This window comes from Bombyx mandarina, chromosome 07 (assembly GCF_030267445.1).
Source record: "Bombyx mandarina strain Sakado chromosome 07, ASM3026744v2".
Classification (NCBI taxonomy): Eukaryota; Metazoa; Arthropoda; class Insecta; order Lepidoptera; family Bombycidae; genus Bombyx; species Bombyx mandarina.
Window position 1 is genome coordinate 5,073,121 of NC_143214.1, and position 23,722 is coordinate 5,096,842.

The 23,722-nt window shown below is 36.0% G+C and overlaps 2 protein-coding genes and 1 non-coding gene across 3 annotated transcripts; 1 reads left to right on the top strand and 2 right to left on the bottom strand.

The window, feature by feature from the left end:
- Window positions 1-903: 903 nt before the first annotated feature.
- On the top strand, window positions 904-19,852 carry LOC114250435 (uncharacterized). Its single transcript, XM_028184303.2, has 4 exons — window positions 904-1,351; window positions 5,471-5,597; window positions 6,450-6,625; window positions 18,869-19,852. The coding sequence occupies exons 1-4, from the start codon at window positions 986-988 to the stop codon at window positions 18,962-18,964; spliced, it is 765 nt and encodes a 254-aa protein (XP_028040104.1). The 5' UTR covers window positions 904-985; the 3' UTR covers window positions 18,965-19,852.
- Window positions 18,388-18,459, bottom strand: TRNAQ-UUG (transfer RNA glutamine (anticodon UUG)). Its single transcript has one exon. It is a non-coding gene; the product is annotated as a tRNA-Gln (tRNA).
- Window positions 19,853-20,293: 441 nt separating the features above from the next.
- Window positions 20,294-22,463, bottom strand: Taf12 (TATA-box binding protein associated factor 12). Its single transcript, XM_028184319.2, has 3 exons — window positions 22,128-22,463; window positions 21,427-21,619; window positions 20,294-20,575 (listed from the first exon to the last, which is right to left on the bottom strand). The coding sequence occupies exons 1-3, from the start codon at window positions 22,335-22,337 to the stop codon at window positions 20,448-20,450; spliced, it is 531 nt and encodes a 176-aa protein (XP_028040120.2). The 5' UTR covers window positions 22,338-22,463; the 3' UTR covers window positions 20,294-20,447.
- Between the last annotated feature and the right edge of the window lie 1,259 nt (window positions 22,464-23,722).

Sequence of the window (23,722 nt, forward strand, 5' to 3'; positions counted from 1 at the left end):
TGATCGTAAGTATTAGATAATGTTTTGGAGATTTGTGACTTTATTACTAGGTGCCATAGTTGTAATTAGTTTGAACGTAAAAGTGTTTCAAAACTTTTTTCTCCGTTTGTTAGTAAACGAATATAGCTATATAAGTATAACATTCACGCGGACAGTTTTTGCTTTAATTTTGTATGTATCCCTTTATCTAGTTATATACTATTGTTGATCGAAGCCCTAAACGCATCATTACGGATCCTCCCGATCCATTAACAGTGCCTCAAGCACCGGACACCGTCCTCGCCGAACCCGTCGCTTGCGACGAAGGACTCAACGAGAAAATTAACCCATAGACACAGCCCACTGAGTTTCACGCCGGATTTTCTCAGTGGTCTCAGTGGTTCGTTTTTCCGATCCACTGCTCTTGCTAGGGCCAGTGGACTTTTTGACGGGAACGCGAGGAGTGAAGTTGTGTGATTTGTTTTATTTTGTATATTTAGTGTTTTTTTCAGGTTTAAATGTGTAATAACGGTGCTTTATTAACTGTTTAGTATTTGTGAAAGTGCACAAATGTGGGAAAATGAAACAAAGGGGCTGAACGTAACTTCTCGGGATCCTCCAAAAAGTCCACTGAAAAAGTCTCAGTAAATAACCACCATTTTACTGAGATTATATTTCATCTCATATCATATCATCTCATCTCATTACATTTCATTTCATGCCATGTTACATATTAATCAACTTTATTTTATTTCATAATATTATTATCATTTTTCCAGTAACCACTGAACATCAGGTGGGCTGTGAGCTCGTCCATACATGAAAGCAATAAAAAAAAATTAAAAAAGTTTTCATTAAAATTAAAATAAGACTTGACCTAAAGGTCTTAGTTACCAGGTCACAGTCCATTAAAAAAAATACACAATATTTTCTTTTTCAGTCGTTTTCTGACCACGGTCTACGGATACTGTCTGCTGTTTACTTTTCTTAAAATTTATTAACAAAAATGCCGAAGAAGCTTAAAGTAGTTGTAAAATCGCTTTACTCTCATGAGATTCGTAAAGATGTAAGATTGGAAAACTTGAAGTCACTGAAACTTGAAGATGCGTGGCCGTTTATAAGAGACGAAATAGAGATTGAAATTGGAAGCAGGCAGTTAGTGTGTATACCGCACATCACTGAAGCTGATTTATACAAAGTCACGTCTCTGTTCGTGCCAAACGAGAAAGAGATTAACGGTAAAAACTTCACGCCTCTCGGAGAATTGTTAAAAAATTTAAACAAAAAGAAATCAAATGAAGATTACGTGAAGTGGTTGGAAGACGGCGACTTTCAAGATATTGATTTCAAGTTTCCACACGAGAGTGTAAAGGTAAGATTTTCCTTTTAATAATTTAAAACTAAGTGTCTATTAAGTGCAAGCCCTTCATTTTTACTCCTAAAATTTACCTGCTTGACCTTGACCTCACCTGAAAGACATCGTCTGGTTTTTATTATTTCTACAAACCAACCGTTTCCGCGTGATTCACGTTTAACAAAAAGAAAACGATATGATTAAGGATTGGACATAAACATTAAGAATAATAATAGATGAGTTGTGTCACAGTAACAATTGTCCTTGTGCCGTTCTTTAAATATAATATACAATAAAAAATAAATATGATATAAAATTTCATACTAAAATTAGTCTTAAATCAACTAAATTAAACTAAGAAGACATGTTTTACTAGTTCTAACTGCAAGCCTATACAGGTACTGCTACCACTGCCTGCTTTCGTCCCAAACCCTTCAGACTGAGCCTGTATTCTAACTTGTTCTTGTCATACTGGAAAGATCTTTAGGTCACCAGTCAATTTTTTTATCACAATACAGTAATGTGTTCTGATGTAAAGGGTAGAACTGCTAAATAGTTAAATTAATAGTCAGATAGACATAGTCCCATCCTAACAAAGAAGAAATGAAAAAAAATGACTATATTAAATTTTATAAACTGTTATTTTATATATTCAGTGAAATCATGAGTGAAATAATGTAATAGAAACACATTTAGTCCTAAGCATAACAATTAGTGCCTCTGTCATAAACATTTCTGTTAATATATGTACATATAGATCACAGATAATTAAATTTACATCTACTTGCATCAGTATTGGAATGGAATTAGCATGGAATATTACATTGATTAAATCTAGCTCCAATACTTATTATTACAATAATACTCAGTAATAATTATTTTTTAATTATGGCATGACATCACTGATCCATATATTGTTGGTTATTACCCCATGTAGGCTATGATCAATTTTGAAGTACTGGGATTATCAGATTAAGATTGTGGTATTCATTAAAATTATAAGCAGGAATTTTTTGATAGAAATATTCTGAAATATTGAAAGATTTTTTTAGAAAAACATGAAAATAATAATAGAACCAGAAAATTTGAAAATACATTAAAAATAATGTCACACCTTGTATGGAGATGAAATTTACAATCTCGGGATCTGAATGATGAATGAGCCTTATCTGGCTAATAAGTAGAAGATTTAAGAAGAAGGTTATCATCGTCTGATCTGTAATAATGGTTCCCTACTTTTCTATCTAATTCATTAATTCATATTACCAGTTCTATGCATTCCTCAAGGTCACCTTACTGAACTTCTTGTTCCTTATGATTAGTTTTCTATTTTTCTACTTAGACTGATTCATTGAACTTTTTTTTTTTTTTTTTTTATTGCCTTTGTAGGCAGACGGGCATACGGCCCACCTGATGGTAAGTGGTTACCGTCGCCCATGGACTTCAGCAATGCCAGGGGCAGAGCCAAGCCGCTGCCTACAAATATTCCCCGACAAAGCCTGACGACTCAGATCAGCAATGATTGTAGTATGGTGTGCAAAGTGTAATTAGTAAGCTGTAATACCCTTGTAGTGGTTAGCAACCTTGTCAACTAAAAGAGCAGAGCAGAGAGCTACACACAATTTATATTTATTTTTAAGAGCAATTTTTTTATTACATATTTGTGTTTAAAAAAAAAAATTACTTGTCTCTTACAAGGCAAGATAATAAGTAATATACAGTGCTTGAACTAAACAAATTTGCCAAAGAGACTTCTTCTGACTTCTCCGTTAGGGAGGAGCCAAAGGGTCGCATGCCGCTCGTAAGCCGCCGGTTGTCGACCACTGCCATAGTACAAGGTCAACTGTAAAAGCGAGTAACTGATTCTCCGGTGAATGAGCACGGGTGTTTTCTAAGTATTACAACAGTTTAACGCGGTCGCCAGCCGATATTTACTTGTAGGACATAATACAAGCCCACATGGGTAGGTGCCAATACCATCCAACCTATTTCTCCCGCGAAGTAGGTGTTCTGGTATTACCTTTTACATTTTAACTGGAGCTTATTCATCCATCTCTACTATAAACATTATAAACATTGACTTTGTTTACATAAATGTGCGTAATAGAAAATCCATATGGATAATCGATCGAAAATATAGATAAGAACAAAGTTCGTTTATAATAAATTGATTTATACATAAATATTTTAACCATAATTTGATAATTCAATGAACATTTTAAAAACTAGGATAACTCGGAACAACGTCAACGCTGTCGACAATCTCAGCTTGTGAATTATCATTTTGATACGTTCATAGAGGGTTTTTTACCTGTAATCTTATCTGAAATCATCGATTAGATACGCAGACACTTAGTTTATGTATACGTGTATATCCTGAAATTGATTAACGGAGTACACAGCACATGGTTAGTCACAATCTGTGTGTAAAATTGCTTGTTATAATGTGTAGACACGAAACTTTCTGGACACCCAGTGGCGGATTAAAGGTCCAGAGCGCCCTAGGCAATCACTTTATCGGCGCCCCTGTACCGGACATAAATGGCCATCATAATAATATAAATTTTAACTATGTAGTTGTTTTTGCAATTACGATGACGTTGTATCATCAAACCCTAGACTTTAGTAGACCAGAACATTTAGTTCAGGCATTTAGTTTTTAATCGTCGATATGTTATTTTCTTTATTTATATGAAAATTCTGAGCTCGCGCGCCCCTTGTAACTACACGCCTCTGGGCACGTGCCTAGTTTGCCTTACGGATAATCCGCCTCTGTGGACACCGATAAACCAAACGTAAGGAAAATCATATTTTAGGAAAAAATAACTCCACTTGGCATCATTCGACATTTATCAGTCCAGGTGTGCAAGCAATTATCAATTTATTTTAATGGTATTACTCGTTTTTCTGACCTTTATATTCATAATTAAACGTTTTTTCAAACTCAAATATGTACAAGATGAGAATACTAATTTTTTACTAAGAAACACCCTTGAGGTTAATAATATGATTCACGTGTCCCCCATTAAGTCGAGGTCGAGGGAGTTTCGAGGTAACGCGTGTAGACAAGTGTAAAAGAAACAAATATTTCGCAATTATAATATCTAGAGCGTTAACTACATCAGTACAATCATGCATTGTCATTTAAAGCCCCAGACAAATTTTGCAAGGTGAGCAGAATTATTACCAAGTTCGGGAAGCTAATATCACCTCTCCAGGTTAATAGCAGTAGGTAGATAAAAAGAGTTGTCACATTGTAGTGTGTGTGTGTGTGTGTGTGTGTGAGTAACGTAATAATCGAGCTCATTCTACTCGAAGTGAGAAAAAACTGGTCGATCAAAAACTTTACAATTAAAAATGGTATATGAATAAGTAAATTTGTTTTGTGCACATGTATTGCTTCGATACCGAACTTGAACCGGTAAAATGTTGAGATCGTGATGTTCGAATGAGTCACGTTTAAAACCCTGGCGCAAAACACCTACTAATAAAATCATGAAAATGCAAGAGGAAAATCTTTTAGTTCGAAAGATTATTATTTTGTGCGAACATTATTACTAAACTTGTGTGTATTTATTTGAGGAATAATTAATGGTTGTATTGGGATTCCTTAAGAAATATGTTTTGCAAAGTAGACAGTAAATTACAATTAAATTAAATTAAATTACTGTGATAAGACCTCTTCTGAGTCCGCGCGGGTAGGTACCAACACCCCGCCTATTTCTGCCTTGAAACAGTAATGCGTTTCGGTTTGAAGGTTGGGGCAGCCGTCGTAACTATACTTGAGACCTTAGAACTGATCTCTCAAGGTGGGAGGCGCATTTACGCTGTAGATGTCTATGGGCTCCAGTAACCACTTAACACCAGGTGGGCTGTGACGACGTCCACCCATCTAAACAACAAATATATAAAAAAAACTCGCTGTGTGCTTAGTGCCAGTTTTTTATCGTTCTCGATAGCGTAAAAGTTAACTCGAATTTGTATGGAGTTTTGGAAGGTTTGCCTACGTTTGCTGCCAGGGCCGTTGTTCCAACTGCATAAAAATTTTAATTATTTTTTACGCTATCATGAAGATTAAAAAACATGCACTAAGCACACTGGTAGCATAAACAATACTATAAATAAGCTTCATTTCAGATCACTTTGCAAGATGAATCCATCAAGAATAAAGTTAGAGTCATCATGGTGAATTTCTCCAGATGTACGATTCCTAAGAATAAGGAACTCGTTAAAAATATTTATTTGGATGTTGAAAATAATGAAGGTAAGAATTAAACTTTATAATTTTTGGTCATAGCGACTTTATCTATTTATTAATTACAGCCATTCACGAGGCCCCTTTATAATTAAGAAAAAAAAAAAAGAATTCATTTACGGTATTCACTTCAGAGAAGTCTCTATGATTAATGAAAAAATTAATTAAAGAAAGTGTACCGAAAGCATCCTAATGTAATTTTTTTTAGAGGATTTTTTTTATTGCTATGAAATTTGTGTAAAAATCTAGGCTCCTTTCTATAAAGGTCTACAGAACTAGCTCTACATAAAAAATCGATCCTTGTCTACATTCTAATAATAATGTACTGGCTGGGTGGCAGTAAACTGTGTAGGTCCACATAACTTTTTGTCATCACGTCACGTCAGAATGCACTCTCAAATGTCTTCTTAGCACTCGACTTCGAAGACAAAGAAACTTTTTTTTATTGCTTAAATTGGTGGACGAGCTCACAGCCCACCTGGTGTTAAGTGGTTACCGGAGCCCATAGACATCTACGACGTAAATGCGCCACCCACCTTGAGATATAAGTTCTAAGGTCTCAAGTATAGTTACAACGGCTGCCCCACCCTTCAAACCGAAACTCATTACTGCTTCACGGCAGAAATGGGCAGGGTGGTGGTACCTACCCGCGTGGACTCACAAGAGGTCCTACCACCAGTAAACTATCACATAATAAAGAAGGCAAACATGTTTTTTGTTGCTTAGACGAGTTAATATGCTCACGGCACACCTGATGTAAAGTGGCTGCCGAGCCTACGCACTTCCCAAAGTGAATGCCACCGGCGATTTTAAGACCCAGAATCGAAGTATCTGATTTATATCGTTATTTTCACTTATCAGATCTGAAGGGGAAGAAGTCCGTTTATATGATCACTGATGTGCTTATGGCGAAGACCATAGAGTTCCGAGTGACAATTGGCTCGTCTTCTAGAATCTTCCATCTCGGTAATGCATCGCCTCTTGTATTTGGACTTGAAGAATACTTAATCGGTGACGACGGACAGCTGATTGCCAAGGTAAGATTAATATCAGTTTTAGATTAGAGCGCGGTAACACTAATTTATTATCTTTGAAAAGGTGATTCAATGCATATCCGCGTGTTTTCTTGGGAAATATGTCTACGCACATAAATAGTAATCATCGGATAACCTTTGTATGTCAGTATTCCAACTATGCCGTTTTCTGAGCGCGTCTTAAAACTAATTGCATATAAAATCAAACGAATATTTATATGTATATAGTAACTATTTGTTCTTAAAAAAACTATCTTTTAGCCTTGAATCCTGCCTTTGAAATTTGCTCATTCACAATATCACATTGCAAACTTAAAACACACTTCACTACTGTAAACATTTTTTTGATACCAAATTATTACGCAACACTCAACTAAAGGAGTGCTTGGCTGTACTCTCGGCATTGCTGACGTCCATGAGCGACGTTAACCACTCACCTTCACGTGGACCGTATGTTTGTGTGCCTAAAAGGGCAATTAAAGTAGATAATCATTAAATAATCTTCGGTCAATGTTAAAGACTATACTCGAGAGATACCCCGGTTACGGTCCTCACGGAACCCGTCGCTTACGACGAAGGGCCCGACGGGTAAATTAACCCATAGACACAGCCCACTGAGTTTCTCGTCGACTCTTCTCAGTGGGTCGCGTTTCCGATCCGGTGGTAGATTCTGCGAAGCATTGCTCTTACTAGGGCCAGTGTTAGCAACAATCCCGGTTTGAGCCCCGTGAGCTCACCTACTAGTTCGGTGAATCTAAAATAACCCCGCGAGTCTACAAGAACAGGTTGGAAAAAAAAAGAGATATTCAATGTCTTTTTTTGTTAAAATATGTACCTGTAAGTAATTACCTACCAGTGCACACGAACAGATCGTGTGTTTCTTTAATGTTATCTTTAGATCAGACGGTCAATATCCTTCTTAAATTACGAGCACGCGTGCAGTCTGTTCATTTCCCCTTCGCATGACTGAAAGTCGTGATTTTCACGCAGCTTCTCGAATTTTGACGTAATGTTGTTATTTCAATGTCTCGTTTTTTTTGTTCATTCACAATTTGAATTAGTAGATTCTTATTTATTTTTTGTTCATTGTTGTTAAGATGAGTGAAGGAGCTCACGCCCCACATGGTGCTAAGTGGTCACCGGAGCCCATAGACGTCTATAACATAAATACCGTTTTACAGTATAAAGGCTGTCGTACTCTTCAAATAGAAACACATTACTGCTTGATCCATGCAGGGTCGTGAAAACCACGCGCGCGGGCTCACAAGTTGTCCTACCACCAATATTTGTTTTTGTATTTCATTTATCTCTCGCTAATTAGAATCTACAATTCTAATTTAAGTAGTTAATATTTATTAAGGTGCCGAATAAACTGACCCCGGTGGGTGTATGGTTCATTAGTGTTGTGGCTGTACGTTGTTTCTTTAACAACGCCTTGATATGTTTTAATAGGTTGACGATGGGCTAGTTTCCGTAAGTCGTCCACCAAAAGTCTATCTTTCCTTTTAGAAGTCATCATGGCTTAAAGGATAAGACGTTCGGTGCGTTCGTTTCTAGCGATGCACCGGTGTTCGAGTCCCGCAGGCGGGTACCAATTTTTCTAATGAAATACGTGCTTAACAAAATAAATGTTCACGATTGACTTCCACGGTTGTCGTTGCGTAATTATTGGTGGTAAGACCTCTTGTGAGTCCGCACGGGTAGGTACCAGCACCCTGTATATTTCTGCCGTGAAGCAGTAATGCGTTTCGGTTTGAAGGGTGGGGTAGCCGTTGTAACTATACTGAGACCTTAGAACTTATATCTCAAAGTGGGTGGCGCATTTTACATTGCAGATGTCTATGGGCTCCAGCAACCACTTTACACCAGGTGGGCTGTGAGCTCGTCCACCCATCTAAACAATAAATAAAAAAATTGTAACAAGAATCTACGAATCTAATTTAAGTAGTTTAAATATTAAGGTTCCGAATAAACTGACACGGTGGGTGTAAGGTTCATCTGTGTCGTGACTGTACTTTGTTTCTTCTTTAACGACAACGCCTTGATATTTTTTAATAGCCTAACGATGGGCTAGTTTCCATAAATCGTCGTCCAAAAATTCTTGTACCTACATATACATCTATATATTAATACGTGAAGCAGAAACTTTGTATCCCTTTTTACGAAAATTGCGCGGACGGAGGTGTATGAAATTTTCCACACTTATAGAGAATATAGAGAAGAAGTGCACAATGCTAATATTTTTTTTAAATAATGCATAAAAGATACATTAAATCGATAAAGAAAACATTACACACACTACATACCCTGTATTTGACGCACACACGCATGCATACTATTTATTGTCAAACTTTTGTTCTTGACGTCTGTTGTCAAATTGAGAATAGATTAAATATTGTTTGTCTTTGTTAATATTTTTTATAGTGTAGCCTTGGCGAAATTTGTGATTATAGAAGTATAAAATACAATCATAATAGTGTACAAGCTTACAATTCCAATGAATTATAGTCGAATTTCGACTACTGCGGGATCACTAGTATTATTTAATTTATGACGTGTGAATATTTTTGATAAACGTACTAGGTACGTAATTTATGATGAATTGTGTCTATTGTGTTGAGTTGTAAGGAAACAGAATAACCTATCTACGTGATGATTCAATTATTGCTCGTGTTAGTTTTACCTAAAAAAAAATTTATTGTATTAGTATAAATTGAAACGTAGAAAAATATTACGGTAATAACGTTATAAATAAAGTAATTGTAGAAGATGAGGCTGAAAATGATCGTGTATCTCTTCCGTTTTTTCTGGAGCGAAAAAAAATTGTTTTTTAGTTTATAGATTAGCAAGTGCAAATGTCTAGGACTCTGGGCGAATGATTTTAAATTTAACTGCTATCTATAATAATACGAAAACGGAATTCGATTCGCGTTACTGAATGTTATTTACAAATTGATGTACTAATAGATCCGTCGATATAAGATATTAATTAAACTTTACAGCGTATAGTTTATTAAATAGTATAAACTAACAGACTCGTTGGTGCAGTAATTATCGCCCCTGACTATTAAAGCGAAGGTTCGTGGGTTCGATTCTCACCGGACAAAACATTCGTGTGATGAACAGGTTTGCTTGTTCCTTGTCTGGTTGTTCAATATGTATATGTATGTAGATTCTTGTTAGCGAGAGATAGATGAAATATGTACAAAAACAAATATTGGTGGTAGGACGCCTTGTGGACACTAGTTAGTAACTATTATAATAATAATAATACGTACGTGTCTAATAATAATAAGTGTTATCGTTTGTAAATTATATCATTAGGTATTTAAAAAAAAAACGCGAGTCTAAACCGTAGACGTGTGGATACTAATTACCACAATTACTTTATAATATTAAAATAACCTTTTTTATTTTCTATAATATTGCTATGAACGTAATAAAATAATTTTTTTATTGGATATCTTAAAAGATCACAATAGACTAAGCACTCTATCTCGCTCACACCCGCTTGAACAGTTGCTACCTCGCGCTCGCACCTACAGCGGGCTGTCAATGTGTCTGGCAAGATGTAAGAACCATTAAAACTGTCCGGCTCTTGGGGTAACATATTTTTATAAGTCCCTAAGTAACATATATAAAATTTAGCTTTTATAGTATAACGAAAGTATAATTAAAATTTATTAAAGTTTAAGGGTGTCTGGCAGGGGGTAACAACTGGAAAAAGTGTCCGGCAACGGATATCGTGATTTCTAAAGATATTCTGGAGTAAATATTAAAAAAAAAAACCTTTATACTTTAACGAATTTAAGGTACTATTTTATATACCTTTACTGCCTGTTACCTGCCCAAGTAACCACAATCGGAACTCTATAATCGCGGGTCGTTCTTACCTGTGTTGGAGACATACACAGAGAAACTTTCAGCTTTTATAAAATAACGAAGGTCTGGCTGTCGCGGGCTCTTGCTCTATTAGAGCCGTTTCCGAAATTCAGATTATATACCTAGTCAGGTCATAAATTCTGTCACATGTTTAATGTAAAATAATTGAAACAAGTTTATTCATTATGTAACCATTCATATACCAAAATGAACTTAACAAAACATAGATTCTTATGACACTAAAGTTTATTCAAAATGACCTCCGTGATTTTGAATACAGGCCTTCAATCTGCGAGGCCAGTCGTCTATCGCAGCACGAACGAGGACCATGTCAATATCGCCGGCTGCCTTAATCAAGGATGTCTTGAGTGACTCCAAATTGGGATGAGGCTTTGAGCACGCCTTTTCCTCCAAGTGTTGCCATATCTTGTAATCTAACGGATTCAAATCTGGACTGGAGGAGGGCCAGTCTTCGTGCCAGATGAAGTCGATTTCACGCGCCGCCAGCCAGTCTTGTGTGCTCTTCGCTCTATGAGCTGGCGCCGAATCTTGTTGGAATACCCAGTGCCTGTTATTGAACATGTTATGAGAAACAGGTTCCACAAGGTTCGTCAGGACTGTATTTTGATACACAACTGCATTCGTTTTTACACCTTTCTCACAAAAATGTACCTCTGTTAAGCCCCAATAAGAAACTCCCAACCATACCATGAGCGAGGATGGAAAATGACCTCGTTGGACACGCGGAATACGGTTGCTCGCTTCTTCACTACTGTGTGCGTACACCTTATCATTTTGTTTGTTGTAGCTCTCTTCTACGGTAAAAATTTTTTCATCCGAAAAAATAATTTCCCGATATTTTTTTCCCGCGTACCGCTTCAACAAAGCGCGGCATCTCTTCAGTCTCAGGTCCATTAGACGAGCATTCAAACGATGTCCTGTTTTTCTTCGATATGCCCGAAGCCCTAAGTCTTCATTTAACACCCTTTTCACCGTGGTTCTGCTTAACCCCATCTGAAGGGCCAACAGTTTCTGCTTACGTTTGGGATTTCTTTGAATTCGCGCCTTCACAGCTTTTATCACTGCTAGAGTCCTAACAGACCGAGGGCGACCACTTCTTGACCTGTCATCTACACTAGAGTCTTCATTGTATCGTTTGATGGTACGATAAACGAATCTTTTGGTTATATTCAAATTTTTCAGTATGTTAAAAATTTGAATTGGCGCGTAACCGCAACGATGCAACGCAATAACTACAACACGGTCTTCTTTAAGCGTCCACTCCATATTTAAAAATGAGTAAAATTCTAAAAGTATACATTTTTATTTTCATGAATAATTCGAAATTCGAATTCAATAAACTTTTTTTGGCCAGCATTCTAAAAGAAAAGTTTTTACTGTGTGACAATACTTATGACCTGACTAGTTATATACATTAATATACAAGAATGGCTCTTTTAAAGGTATAGATAGATTATATCTTTTGAATTATATCGTCTATAATTTTTTTCACAACCTGAATGCATTGTTGATGCACACTCAAACGGTAGCGGCGGCAGTGAATTCATCAAGGGCACTTTGTGATCATGAATTCGAAAAAAAGATTACTATTGTACTTACTGCAGAGCATGTTTATACGTACTATAAATTTATAATAAAAACACAAAACGTTGTATCTAACAACGCGATATGACGCATTTCCCAGTTGCCACTATGTAAACGCATGTCGGATCGGCCCGTAATCTGCTTTATCTATCACATTATAGTTATCGCGTTTCAATACAACATCGTACTTATTATTATTTGCCAAAGTTATATTTTAATGCGAATCTGAAACGACAACGTGTAAAACTTATCAAAATGTTGATTCTACTAGTCCCTACTCCCTACGTATTATGACTTAAAGTTAAAAGTTTCATTTTTTTACAATTGAAACCTTGCTCTTTCTGTTTCTGCTGGAAGAAAAACCTTAAAGTTCACAAAAAAATTACCTAAATTGCTCATGATATTCACACGCATTGTATTTGGCAAAGTTTCAAAGCTTACAGCATCGAATAACTATGATTTTGTTTCTCAGAAATGTCTAAATTCTAACGTGATAAATAAGTAAATATGATTTTCTGTAGTTAAAGAAGCGGAACATTTTAAAATGCTTGTCGTTTCTGTATATATATAACATGTTTTTTGTTTATCTACTATAACATTTTTGCCTATTGTGCCTAACGCTATTCTGAGTCGGCACGGATAGGTAGCACATCTCATGATGATCTAAATTTTTAGATTGATCAAAGGTTTTCTGAATTCTACAATATAAAGAAAATGATATTACAAAAACAAATTTGAATAAACGTAAATGGACTTGCACAAGTCGATAATGTTGCGTGTAGATACACAGGGTGTTCCGAAAAAAACTCCTTGGTCCAAACGTAAGGCATTTCTGTCTAATTTTTTTTCTACCTTTTCTAGTAATCTCGAAGGGTTATACTAGATTCGCCGAGCTAGTAGGTGAGCTCGCGGGGCTCAAATCTGACTACGTTACCAACACTAACCCTAGTAAGAGCAGTGCTTTGCAGAATCTACCACCGGATCGGAAACGCGACCCACTGAGAAGATCCGGCGAGAAACTAAGCTGTGTCTGTGGGTTATAATTTACTCGGCGAGCCCTTCGTCGCAAGCGACGGGTTCGACGAGAACGATGACCGGTGATTGAGGTTTCTGTCTATAGTGCCCGTCACGAGAAGCCATAAATTTTGTAAATACACTCTGGGGTTCCAAACATTTGTATAAAACTAAATAAAAAGTTTTATATTGATTTTTTTTATACAGGGATATAATAAATATGTTAAACTAATCCGCGAAAACAAAACAAACAAACTGATACGCATTTGAAACTAGATAGAATGCAAACATTGTTAGCGTTAGCGTGAACATAATATCTTGACTTAATCCGATACTTTCCCGTACCACAAAACATTAGACGACAACGCTAATATAACCCGACCAAGTGAAATGCTCGATCGTTTAGTATTATACGTATGTAACTAGTTGTTGATTGAATTTGGGATTATTTGTTATTGATTGAATTGCTGTTATATAATAACGTAATTTAATAGAGGCTCTTTTTGTTTACAGCATTTGTATTTTCTTGTGGCGAAGACTATATATTTGTATTTAGTTTTGCTCGTTCGAACTTTTTTATTTATTTATTGCTTAGATGGGTGGACGAGCTCACAGCCCACCTGGTGTTAAGTGGTTACCGGAGCCCATAGACATCCACAACGTAAATGCGCCACCAACCTTGAGATACAAGTTCTAAGGGTCTCAAGTATATATACCTTGAGTTTTTTTTTTTTTTTTTATAACAACTAAGAGGCAAACGAGCAAGACGGGTCACCTGATGGTAAGTGATTCACCGCCGCCCACGGTCACCAGCGTTTACGCCAGTGCGTTGCCTACCCTTCAGATAAGAATATGCTCTTTTCTTGAATAACCCAATGTCGCAGTTGTTGGGGAAGACCGCTGATGGCAACGAATTCCAGAGATTTACTGTGCGTGGCAGAAAACTGTTTTTAAAACGCATTGTAGTGGAACGCCAACCATCCAGATGGTGCGGATGATAGTTCCGGTGAGACGATCGGTTGCGAAAATATGAGTTCTAAGGTCTCAGTATAGTAACAACGACTGCACCCTTCAAACCGAAACGCATTACCTACTGCTTCAAGGCAGAAATAGGCAGGGTGGTGGTACCCAACCGCTTGGACTCACAAGAGGTCCTACCACCAGTAAAAATTACTAGTAGATCGGAATGTTTTAGTGTACCTTCAAAAAGTAAATAATTCTTTGAATTTGAATTTGAATTCTACATCAATATTACCATTAGACCACCGTCTTTAAAGTATCATTAAAACTCCAGTAGCTTGTATTATATTGCAATATTGTATTAAGATAAAAATAATATTACCCATATAAAGCAATAAAAGATTTAGATTTAAACTCGAAATTGCTACCTGTAGTAAAAAGGTTTATAATGTGTTTTAGATAAAAAATTATTGTAGTTGTAATTCCTTTTATGTATTTTTTTTATTGGCCTTTTATGATGGTCTTTGATGGTGAGTGGTTACCGTCGCCCATGGACTTCAGCAATGCCAGGGGCAGAGCCAAGCCGTTGCCTGTGGTATGCTAATAATAATCTTAAATATGATCGACCCGTCTGAAGAGGGAAATACAAAAATAACAATGGCTTTTAAACAACATTTTACCTGATATCTATTTGAGGTGTCTTGAAATAATAAAAAAAATGCTAAAACGATAGGGATAACATAGCGTAAGCTTAAAGGGAAGTACACAAAAATCAAGTACAAAAAATAATTGTTTCGTTTATGTCTTAATCTAAGACGCCTTTTAAGACAAACCGGTAAAAATTGCCATTCGTCTATTAAAATGAACTTCTGACGTGGAATGAACCTCTATGCCCACAAAAAGCAGGTAGCGGTAGGCAGCGGCTTGGCTCTGCCCCTGGAATTACTGAAGTCCATGGGCGATGGTAACCGCTCACCGTCAGGTGGGCCGTATGCTGGTCTGCCTACAAGGGCAATAAAAAATAAAAGTGTGGTGGTTCCTCTTTGTTTGAAAATTGATTTTATAATTTAGTATAAAACAAGGCACGTTCTCTGTATAAAAAGTACAGTAGAATCGTCTGGTCTATTGCAATTTAATATCAAAATATGTAAATTAATACCACCTTACTACATTAAACTAGTTCTTGAAAATGGTCACATTACTCTCGCTGGGACCGATCTAAACTACTCAAAACAAAATAGGGCCCACCATGTTTTTTAAATGAATTTTACAGATTCTTTTTCTTTTTTCAGTTTTTTTGATTAGGAATGAATAAAATAAGGTTTTCGAAAGTGTGTGAACATTAACAATAGTAAGTTTTGCCAATTTTATGGAATTTAATCAAAATTTACAGTCTTTAGAAAAGTTGACAGAAATTATTGATTTAAGTAAGTTTGATTTTGATTTTTATTATTGACTAAATCAATGAGTTTGATGGTGCTTAATAGCGAGTAGGTCCTTCTCTGTACGGTATGCACTCTCTGAATCTAATCTGGGACACTTTCAATTAAGTGGGTGATGTTTTCCTCGGGTATACGCTCCCAACACAATTTTAGGGCGCTTATGAGCTCTTGTCGATTATTCACATAACTGAAGTTCGATTTGAGGCTTCTTTTCAATTGGTCCCATAAATGTTCAATGAGGTTAAGATCGGGACTCATGGCCGGCCACAGTAAAACCATAATATTGGCTTCAGAGAGAGCTGTATGGGTTGTTCGCGCTGTATGTGGGCGAGTATTGTCTTGCATAAAGACGAAGTTTTCAACCACTCTATGTGAAAATGGGCTGACATGGGACCGAACTATTCGATCGACATACCGGGAGGCAGTTATGGAGCCTTCTTCCAGAATTACAGTTCAGTTTTACCGAGCAAGCTTATACCAGCCCACACCATAACATTTGGACCTACAAAACGATCCCTTTCACGTATGCAAGGTTCTGAAAAACGTTCTTCTTCTCTTCTCCATACGCGCACTCGACGATCATTGCTGAAAAACTTCACTTTACTTTCGTCCGTAAAGAGTACATTTCTCCAGTTGTCCATTGTCCACTACGCATGCAAACGTGCTGCACGATGCGCTCTTGTCAATATTAGACGAATAACACGAGATCTGGAACGTTGTCTGTCTTCATGGAGCCGATTTCGAATGGTTTGATTACTAATTCGTGCGCCAGTCGATTGCCGCAGTCGATTTTGTAAGACGCGGGCGGGAATCGCGCGCTCCGACGTGCAGTCAATCTGATATACCGGTCTTCCTGGATGGTTGTAGCTCGCGCTCTTCCTGATTCAGATCTCCTGGTGACACCTGCCTCTAGAAAGCGTTCCCACGCGTTTCGAATGGCTCGTCGCGACACACCAAGACGTCTTGCCACTGATCTCTGAGATTCTCCCTCCTGAAGCATAAACACTGCTCTTGTTGCTGTCGGAACCAGGCATAATGATCGCGAGTAATACCGAAATCAAGTCAAAATGAAAAAAAGTAAACGTGCGACTGTAACATTCAGAATGTGACTGAGGGTACAAATGACTGAGAATTTCAGTAATAAACGTTCTTTGGACTGCTTCACTTTTTTTGTCTACACACCATTGAATTCCTCACTTGAAACATTGATAACATTAGATACACATGTCAACAATACTTCGAAATGTTTAACTTCACTATTTACTACCCAACAATTTTTTTAGACAAAATTCGAGATTAACTTAGAGTGGGCCCTATTCTGTTTTGAGTAGTTTATTATCACAGGCAGATCTATTGTCGCCAATAAGCCGGGTATCTTGATAATGTATTAGTCTCCGCATCGGATAGCGTCGATTTGTATCACCATTCCTCATGACGAGAACCACGTGAAGTCAGAAAAATATTGTTTTCTGACCCAACCCACGAGACTGGCACCTCGTTTTCATATAAATATCATTGTTCCGATAGTTAACTTTGATGAGCGGTTGCATTTTCGACACGACGCGTATCGTTAGGGATTTCTCAATTTCGAACCATAACCACGGATGGCTTTCGTAGACCGCGCCTCGGAAACAATATATGTATATTTTTTTATAGGACTTTAATTCTAAATATTAATAACAGAAGACACTCAGACCAGCCGCAGAAATAATTACATAATCCAATAGGCAAACATTACTTAAATAAATACATTGTTAATTGTGCGCCTCGATCAAGTAACAATATTTATTTTATTTGGATCAGCTGTGTACGCGTATTTCTGTGAATAATCCAAAAAGAAATTTATTGCAACATTTTCATGCTAGATTTATATATTACTAGCGACCCGCCCTCGCTTCGCTTCGGAAACATTAAAACACACAAGAAACAAAAAAAAAAAAATTAAAAAAAAAAAAAAAAAGTAGCCTATGTTCATCAGGGACAATGTCGGCTTCTAATGGAAAAACAATTTTTCAAATCGGTCCAGTAGTTTCGGAGCCTATTCGAAACAAACAAACAAATCTTTCCTCTTTATAATATTATTAGTATAGAATACGTGAAGCAAAAACTTTGTATCCCTTTTTACGAAAATTACGTGGACGGAGGAGTATGAAATTTTCTACACTTATAGAGAATATAGAGAAGTGCACAATGCTAATTTTTTTTTAAATAATGCATAAAAGATACATTAAATCAATAAAGAAAACATTACACACACTACATACAATGTATTTGACGCACACACGCTTTTTTTTTTTTTTTTTCCTACCTAAGCTGATAGCCCTAGGGGCTATTTCAGCGTAACCGTGGCTAGGTGAGCTCACGGGGCTCAAACCTGATGACGTTGCTAACATGAACCCTAGCAAGAGTCGTGCTTCGCAGAATCTACCACCGAATCGGAAACGCGACCCACTGAGAAGATCCGGCGAGAAACTCAGTGGGCTTCACACACGCATGCATAGGTACTATTTATTGTCAAAATTTACGTCTGTGGTCAAATTGAGAATAGATTAAATATTGTTTGTCTTTATTATTATATTTTTATAGTGTAGCCTTGGCGAAATTTGTGATTATAGAAGTATAAAATACAATCATAATAGTATACAAACTTACAATTCCAATTAATTATAGTCGAATTTCGACTACTGCGGGACCTCTAGTATTAATAAAACCACGAGTTTATAATCTTATGAATATGTATTACTTTTGACGGGAGCACGGGATATAAGTTGGAGAAAAATATGTTGTTATCGTTTTAAATAAAAAACTAATTCAACTAAGTCGTTCCTGTTCCGCTAAAAGAGAAAAATTATACAAAAAGATAGGTTCCACCGAGATTTGAACTCGGATCGCTGGATTCAAAGTCCAGAGTGCTAACCATTACACCATGGAACCTCTGGTGAATTCGTTGAAATTCACGGTCGTGCTCATTACATTAAAAAAAAATTAAACACTGCTAATCTTACTAGCAGTATCATTTAAATATATATTTAAGATTTCATTTTTAGTACAAGAAACTCTTATAATTTCATTGTGTGTATACAAACATTAATATATAAACAAAATATATACTATGTTATGTAGGAGTCTTCATTTTAATTTGTTTTTTTGTACTCTTCGAAATCTCCTGTTTTTTTCTTCTTTTTAGGGGGGGCTGCTGGACCATATTTTATTTTGAAATAATCAAAGTATTATTCCTATTTTAAGCCCATTGTTATTGTGCACTTAAATAAATAAATAATTAAAGTATTCAATGTTTCATAACTACATATTAAAATTAGTAACCAAACTATTTTGTTTTCAGGAACCGGTCACAATACAATCCAAGTTGTTGCACTGGCAGAAGGTTGACCCTTCGGATCACCTGTACACACCAGACAAGGAGGCTTGCGCAGTGTAAATCAAGAAAGAGAAAAAGAGAAAAAATCAATAGAGAAAAAGAGAAAAATCAATAAAGAGATTTTACTCGCTAGGACCTATATGTGTGACGCTTTGCAAGCACGAAGTCTTGAGCAAGCCCAAATTTTACCATTCGAATTTCAAAATTTACTATTTCGTGGTCATTCAATTATGGAACCTTTAATTTTTAGAGACACGCTTCGAGCAGGTCACCTATATGCGGCTTAATGCTCAACACCTTGATTTATTAATAATATGTGCATACTATGCACTTGTATCGGTGACTTATTTTTTGTTTTCTGTATTATCTATAAGTATATATATTATCAATGGTGTTTTTGATTACGTAAATCACATTTTACGATTTAATTTTATAAAATTGTTTTCCATATCTGGGCAAGAAAGGGGTTTGTTTAAAAATTCAGACACAATGATTGGCACAGCCATGACTTAATATAGGTTACTTAATACATTTCTATTTTGGTCCTATTGAAATTAAATTTCACCTTAATAATTTTATTAGTATTAGCAACACTTTGAAAACGGTTTTGTGGTATTGTAATGTACTTAATCTATTTTTGTTCATTTTGTTTAACATTCCAGGCATTGAAAATGAATAAATTTTGTTTTATTTAAATGTAATGTTCTATATGTCCAATGTATTAATCTTTAAAAAAATGTGTGTGACGGTTGTACAAACCATTGAATGTACATATATATTATTTAAAATATACCATCTAGTAATATTAGTTAAGTATATGTAGTTAAGTAGGTATTTTTGTGATTTTTTTGTGATCATTTTAAATTTTATTTATTGAAATATATCAATACATGTTTGACATAAAAAACACAAGCTTATTAGAATGAATAAAATTGCGTGTTAGTTAAATGTTGTTTTTATTTGTTTATCCCATTCATTGAATTATACAAGTAAGCTCGTTTGTCGGGTGGCTAAAAAACTATGCTAACTAAAAAAAGCCAGACTTCTGTAATAAGGAACATATAAGTAGAGGTAGAGTGAACAAAATTATATGCATATTCTAGGAATATTCCTAGTTTGGCAATGGTGTTATAATGAATAAACATATAAATCTTACAAAAATTTAAAAAATCAATTTATATGATGCTGTTAAGTTTCCTGTTAAGTTTATTTCATAGTACCTTGACAATAAAATACTATACATAACTTAAACAATTTTTATTGTTAAATCAAAAACTTTTTTTATTGTCATTAAATTATATTATATTAGATGTTTTAAATACTTTATAAGTAGTATTAACCATGTTAACGAATCAAGCGAAAACTGACGAAAATAGTAATAGTCATACATATTTTGAAAATATTTATTTAAGAAAATTACATTACAACTATATTCTAAAAAACAGCTTATAGATAAAATCGTAAACTGTTAAATAATAAAATACAAGACATTACAATCTCGTTTAGGTATTTATAAGTAATTTATTTTGAAGTATCGATTTAACTAATATTTTTTTATCGATTTCCGGATGAGTGCCATCCGTTGTCTGTGCGCTTCTGTAACTGCTGCTCTCTTGTATGGCCGCAGTTCATCGTTGCCAAAACCTGGTATCCACATGTTCCATTGACGTTCTGAAAATCCAAAATGATAAATTTTTTCTTATGTTCTTATATTGACAATCCAGCTATTACAAGAATATCTAATCACTGTCTTTCTAATAGTAGAAAACAAAATTGAAGCTAAATGCATCAGTGTAATTTCACTTGTATTGCATAAGGAGTCTTTGCTAGGTTTCAAATACAAGGAAAGGTATAATTGAAATTGCAAAGATTTGAAAATGGAGATGAAACTGTTTTCCATTTTCAAAAGAATAACGGTAATTGCTGAAATAATGATTTGCAACTGCATATCTTATGGTAGGTAGATAGCGAATCAATATTGTGGTGTACTGTAGTTATAGTTCTCGAATACCGTGTCTTGGTACTTTTATTTAAGGAATATCTTACATTTTGTCTGGTAAATTTACAGCTAATTACTAGAGGACAATTAAAAACTATTATTCCACAAATTATGTAATGATGTTGTTAATGTAGCTATTCACCTATACACCTACAATGATTTTAACAAATGAAATGTCCAAGATTTGGAGCATAATGTAAACTTGTCTGCTCATTTTTAGAGAATCAACTTCAGGGATAAAAACAGTAATGTTTACTTAAAATTCTTTTGAAAATGTCATGATAAGAAGTTTCATCAGATTTGCTCATAAAATATTATAAAAAAAAGGGAATTCACCTTTGCTATTAACTTGGCACACACAAACATGGTTAACTCGCAGTGGTTGGTATTTTAATGATATTTTCATGATTGTTTAGTAACAAACAACATAGCTGATACTAGTTTGTTAATGTAAAACCAGTAAAATTAAAATTTAATTTTATGTTGTGGCATTATATGTAATATTAAAAAATATATAATTTACCTAAATGTAGCTGCACATCTCTCAGTTCTACATTTGGTGCATGCCTGTGCTTAGCAAGAGCGCAAGCTGAATTCAGTGTAGTGTCGATGAAGTCATCTGCAAGCTGCAGTAACATTTCCTCTACTTCTTCATCGAGCTGCACTGTTGGGTCCACTTCTCTAACTAATTCTTGAAGACGAGGACGGCTCAGAAGCTGTATATAAAAAAAAACCAATATAGATTTTCAAATTGTAGTCATTATTGTCATCATCAGGCCACAGACATTCATCGCTGGACATTATTCTACCCAAAGGTAAGTTACACAATGACTGTTCCTTCACAGCCCACATCCAGCAAATTAAACTTTAATATCTAAAGATACATTAAGGAGACCACATTAAGGATAAGATTTCTGGAAAACAAAAAATTGTCGAATTAAAGACAGGTTATAAAAATCTTCTGAAACAAGTTCTATACTCAAATTTTATGCTTCTGGTAACAAGATTTAATGTACTATAATGTTAAGTAACAATTATATTGTTTTGCACTAGTTACTATTAAATTACTCTATTAAATTCAACATATTTTATAAAGCTTTAGTCCTTGACAAAAAGTCCAAATGGATTTATGGATACTATTGCGTTGTTGAGTTTGCGTGGAGAGTAAGGTTTGAAAAAATATATATTAATATACCACGAAGTATTAAAACGTTTTCAACCTACCTGAGATGACTGGTCACCAGCTCCGCCTTGGCCAACTTTTGCTACTTGTGACTGGGTCCCCATAGGGCTGTGTTGAGAAGGAGAACCTTGAATAGAAGGGTTTTGAAGTTGAGGACTTTGCATGGGATTATTAACGTATTGTATAGCGCCTTGACCAACAGTCCCTATTGTAGGCATATTTGCTGCTTGTGCTAGAGAATTATTGGACATTTATACTTTTAACAAAACAAACGAGAAAACGTCACGTATAAAAACGATAATCTTCAAACATTTCGAAATCTCTGAGATGATTGTGTCAATACGACATTATTTATTTTTCATTTATATTACCTATGTCATTTGTTACCATTTTTTCGACTGGCAAAGAAACCATACCCCATACAGCATATTATTTTGTTACAGGATGCAGGTTTTATTAATGATGGAATTTATTTTTCTAAATGCTTAGATTTATTTAATGATTATCAGAGCCTAGCTAGACAGATTAAAAAGTCAGTGCCGCCATTCGCCTTCAGACATGAAATCGTCTTGTATAAACGACTTTCCCAACTTTCAAACTGAAACGCATGATTGCTTAACGACAACAATAAGTCGAATAGCGCGAGTGACTAATACTAATAATAAAAACTAGAAACGAATAAGTCGTGATGTCAGGAGATTAAATAACCTAGAGACTGTTTACTAAGACTTCAATAAAATAAAATTAAAAAGAGCTTTGTGGTCGTGGATTCCTGGGTTTTTCCAAAAAGGCCACTGAAGTCTCAGTAAATAACTCTCATTTTAGTGAGACTTTATTACATTCCATCTCATCTCGTATCATTTAATTTGATCCCGATTAATAACAGCCTTAATTAAGTCAACTTCCTCCTATTCCGTTATCCCATATCATTTCTCACAGAACACGTATATTTAAATTAATTGGAGATTTTATAAAATTGATACTGGCAACAACGGTATAGAAAGAAGCTTATTGTCATATTGAAAAAAAAGAACTACTAAGTACTTTTTTATGGTCAGGAGAAAATCGCCGAACTTCCGCCCTCCCCTAGGGATGGAGGGCGGGGCATGTCGGAGTCGAGCTGACTAAAACCTCCTGTCGCTCAACAACCCGCGTCCGATCCTCGCATGAGACACAACTCATGAAAAGTCAAAGGGGGAAAGGGAAGCGTTTAGTGCGGAGCACATCTCTCCCTCCCCCTCGGGACGCCGGACCGGCGGTCGTCGGCGCCACGACCACCAGCCCTCCTGGTAGGCAGGCTATCCGGAGCCCGCCTAGATGGCGCCGGTTAGAATGGGTTATCCTACGGAATGCTGGGTCAGAACCAGTGTGGGTCGAGGATAGCCAGCCTTCCATCACCCGGATGCTCTTGCGTAAAACGCGTGCAGAGCAGCTTGCACGTCGTCTTCTTAGGCCCCCTTCGCCGGTCCCCAGACCGACATGTAAAGGGGACCCGAAACACTTACAGGGCCAGGGCTTGGGCGAGATCCCCCTCCCTGACCCCCGCTCGACGGTGACGAGCTTGTGCATCTCTCACGCGCCCCGCCGCCTCCTTCTGCGAGATGGTGCACTCGTAGAAGTCGAGCATCGCCTTCCA

Excerpts from the sequence above, each read along its gene's own strand:
- LOC114250435 (XM_028184303.2), top strand. The coding sequence starts at position 986 with ATGCCGAAGAAGCTTAAAGTAGTTGTAAAATCGCTTTACTCTCATGAG. Across the intron at positions 1,352-5,470 it reads TTCCACACGAGAGTGTAAAG|ATCACTTTGCAAGATGAATC; the intron begins GTAAGATTTTCC and ends GCTTCATTTCAG. Across the intron at positions 5,598-6,449 it reads GGATGTTGAAAATAATGAAG|ATCTGAAGGGGAAGAAGTCC; the intron begins GTAAGAATTAAA and ends TTCACTTATCAG.
- Taf12 (XM_028184319.2), bottom strand. The coding sequence starts at position 22,337 with ATGTCCAATAATTCTCTAGCACAAGCAGCAAATATGCCTACAATAGGG. Across the intron at positions 21,620-22,127 it reads CTGGTGACCAGTCATCTCAG|CTTCTGAGCCGTCCTCGTCT; the intron begins GTAGGTTGAAAA and ends TTTTATATACAG. Across the intron at positions 20,576-21,426 it reads AGATGTGCAGCTACATTTAG|AACGTCAATGGAACATGTGG; the intron begins GTAAATTATATA and ends TTGGATTTTCAG.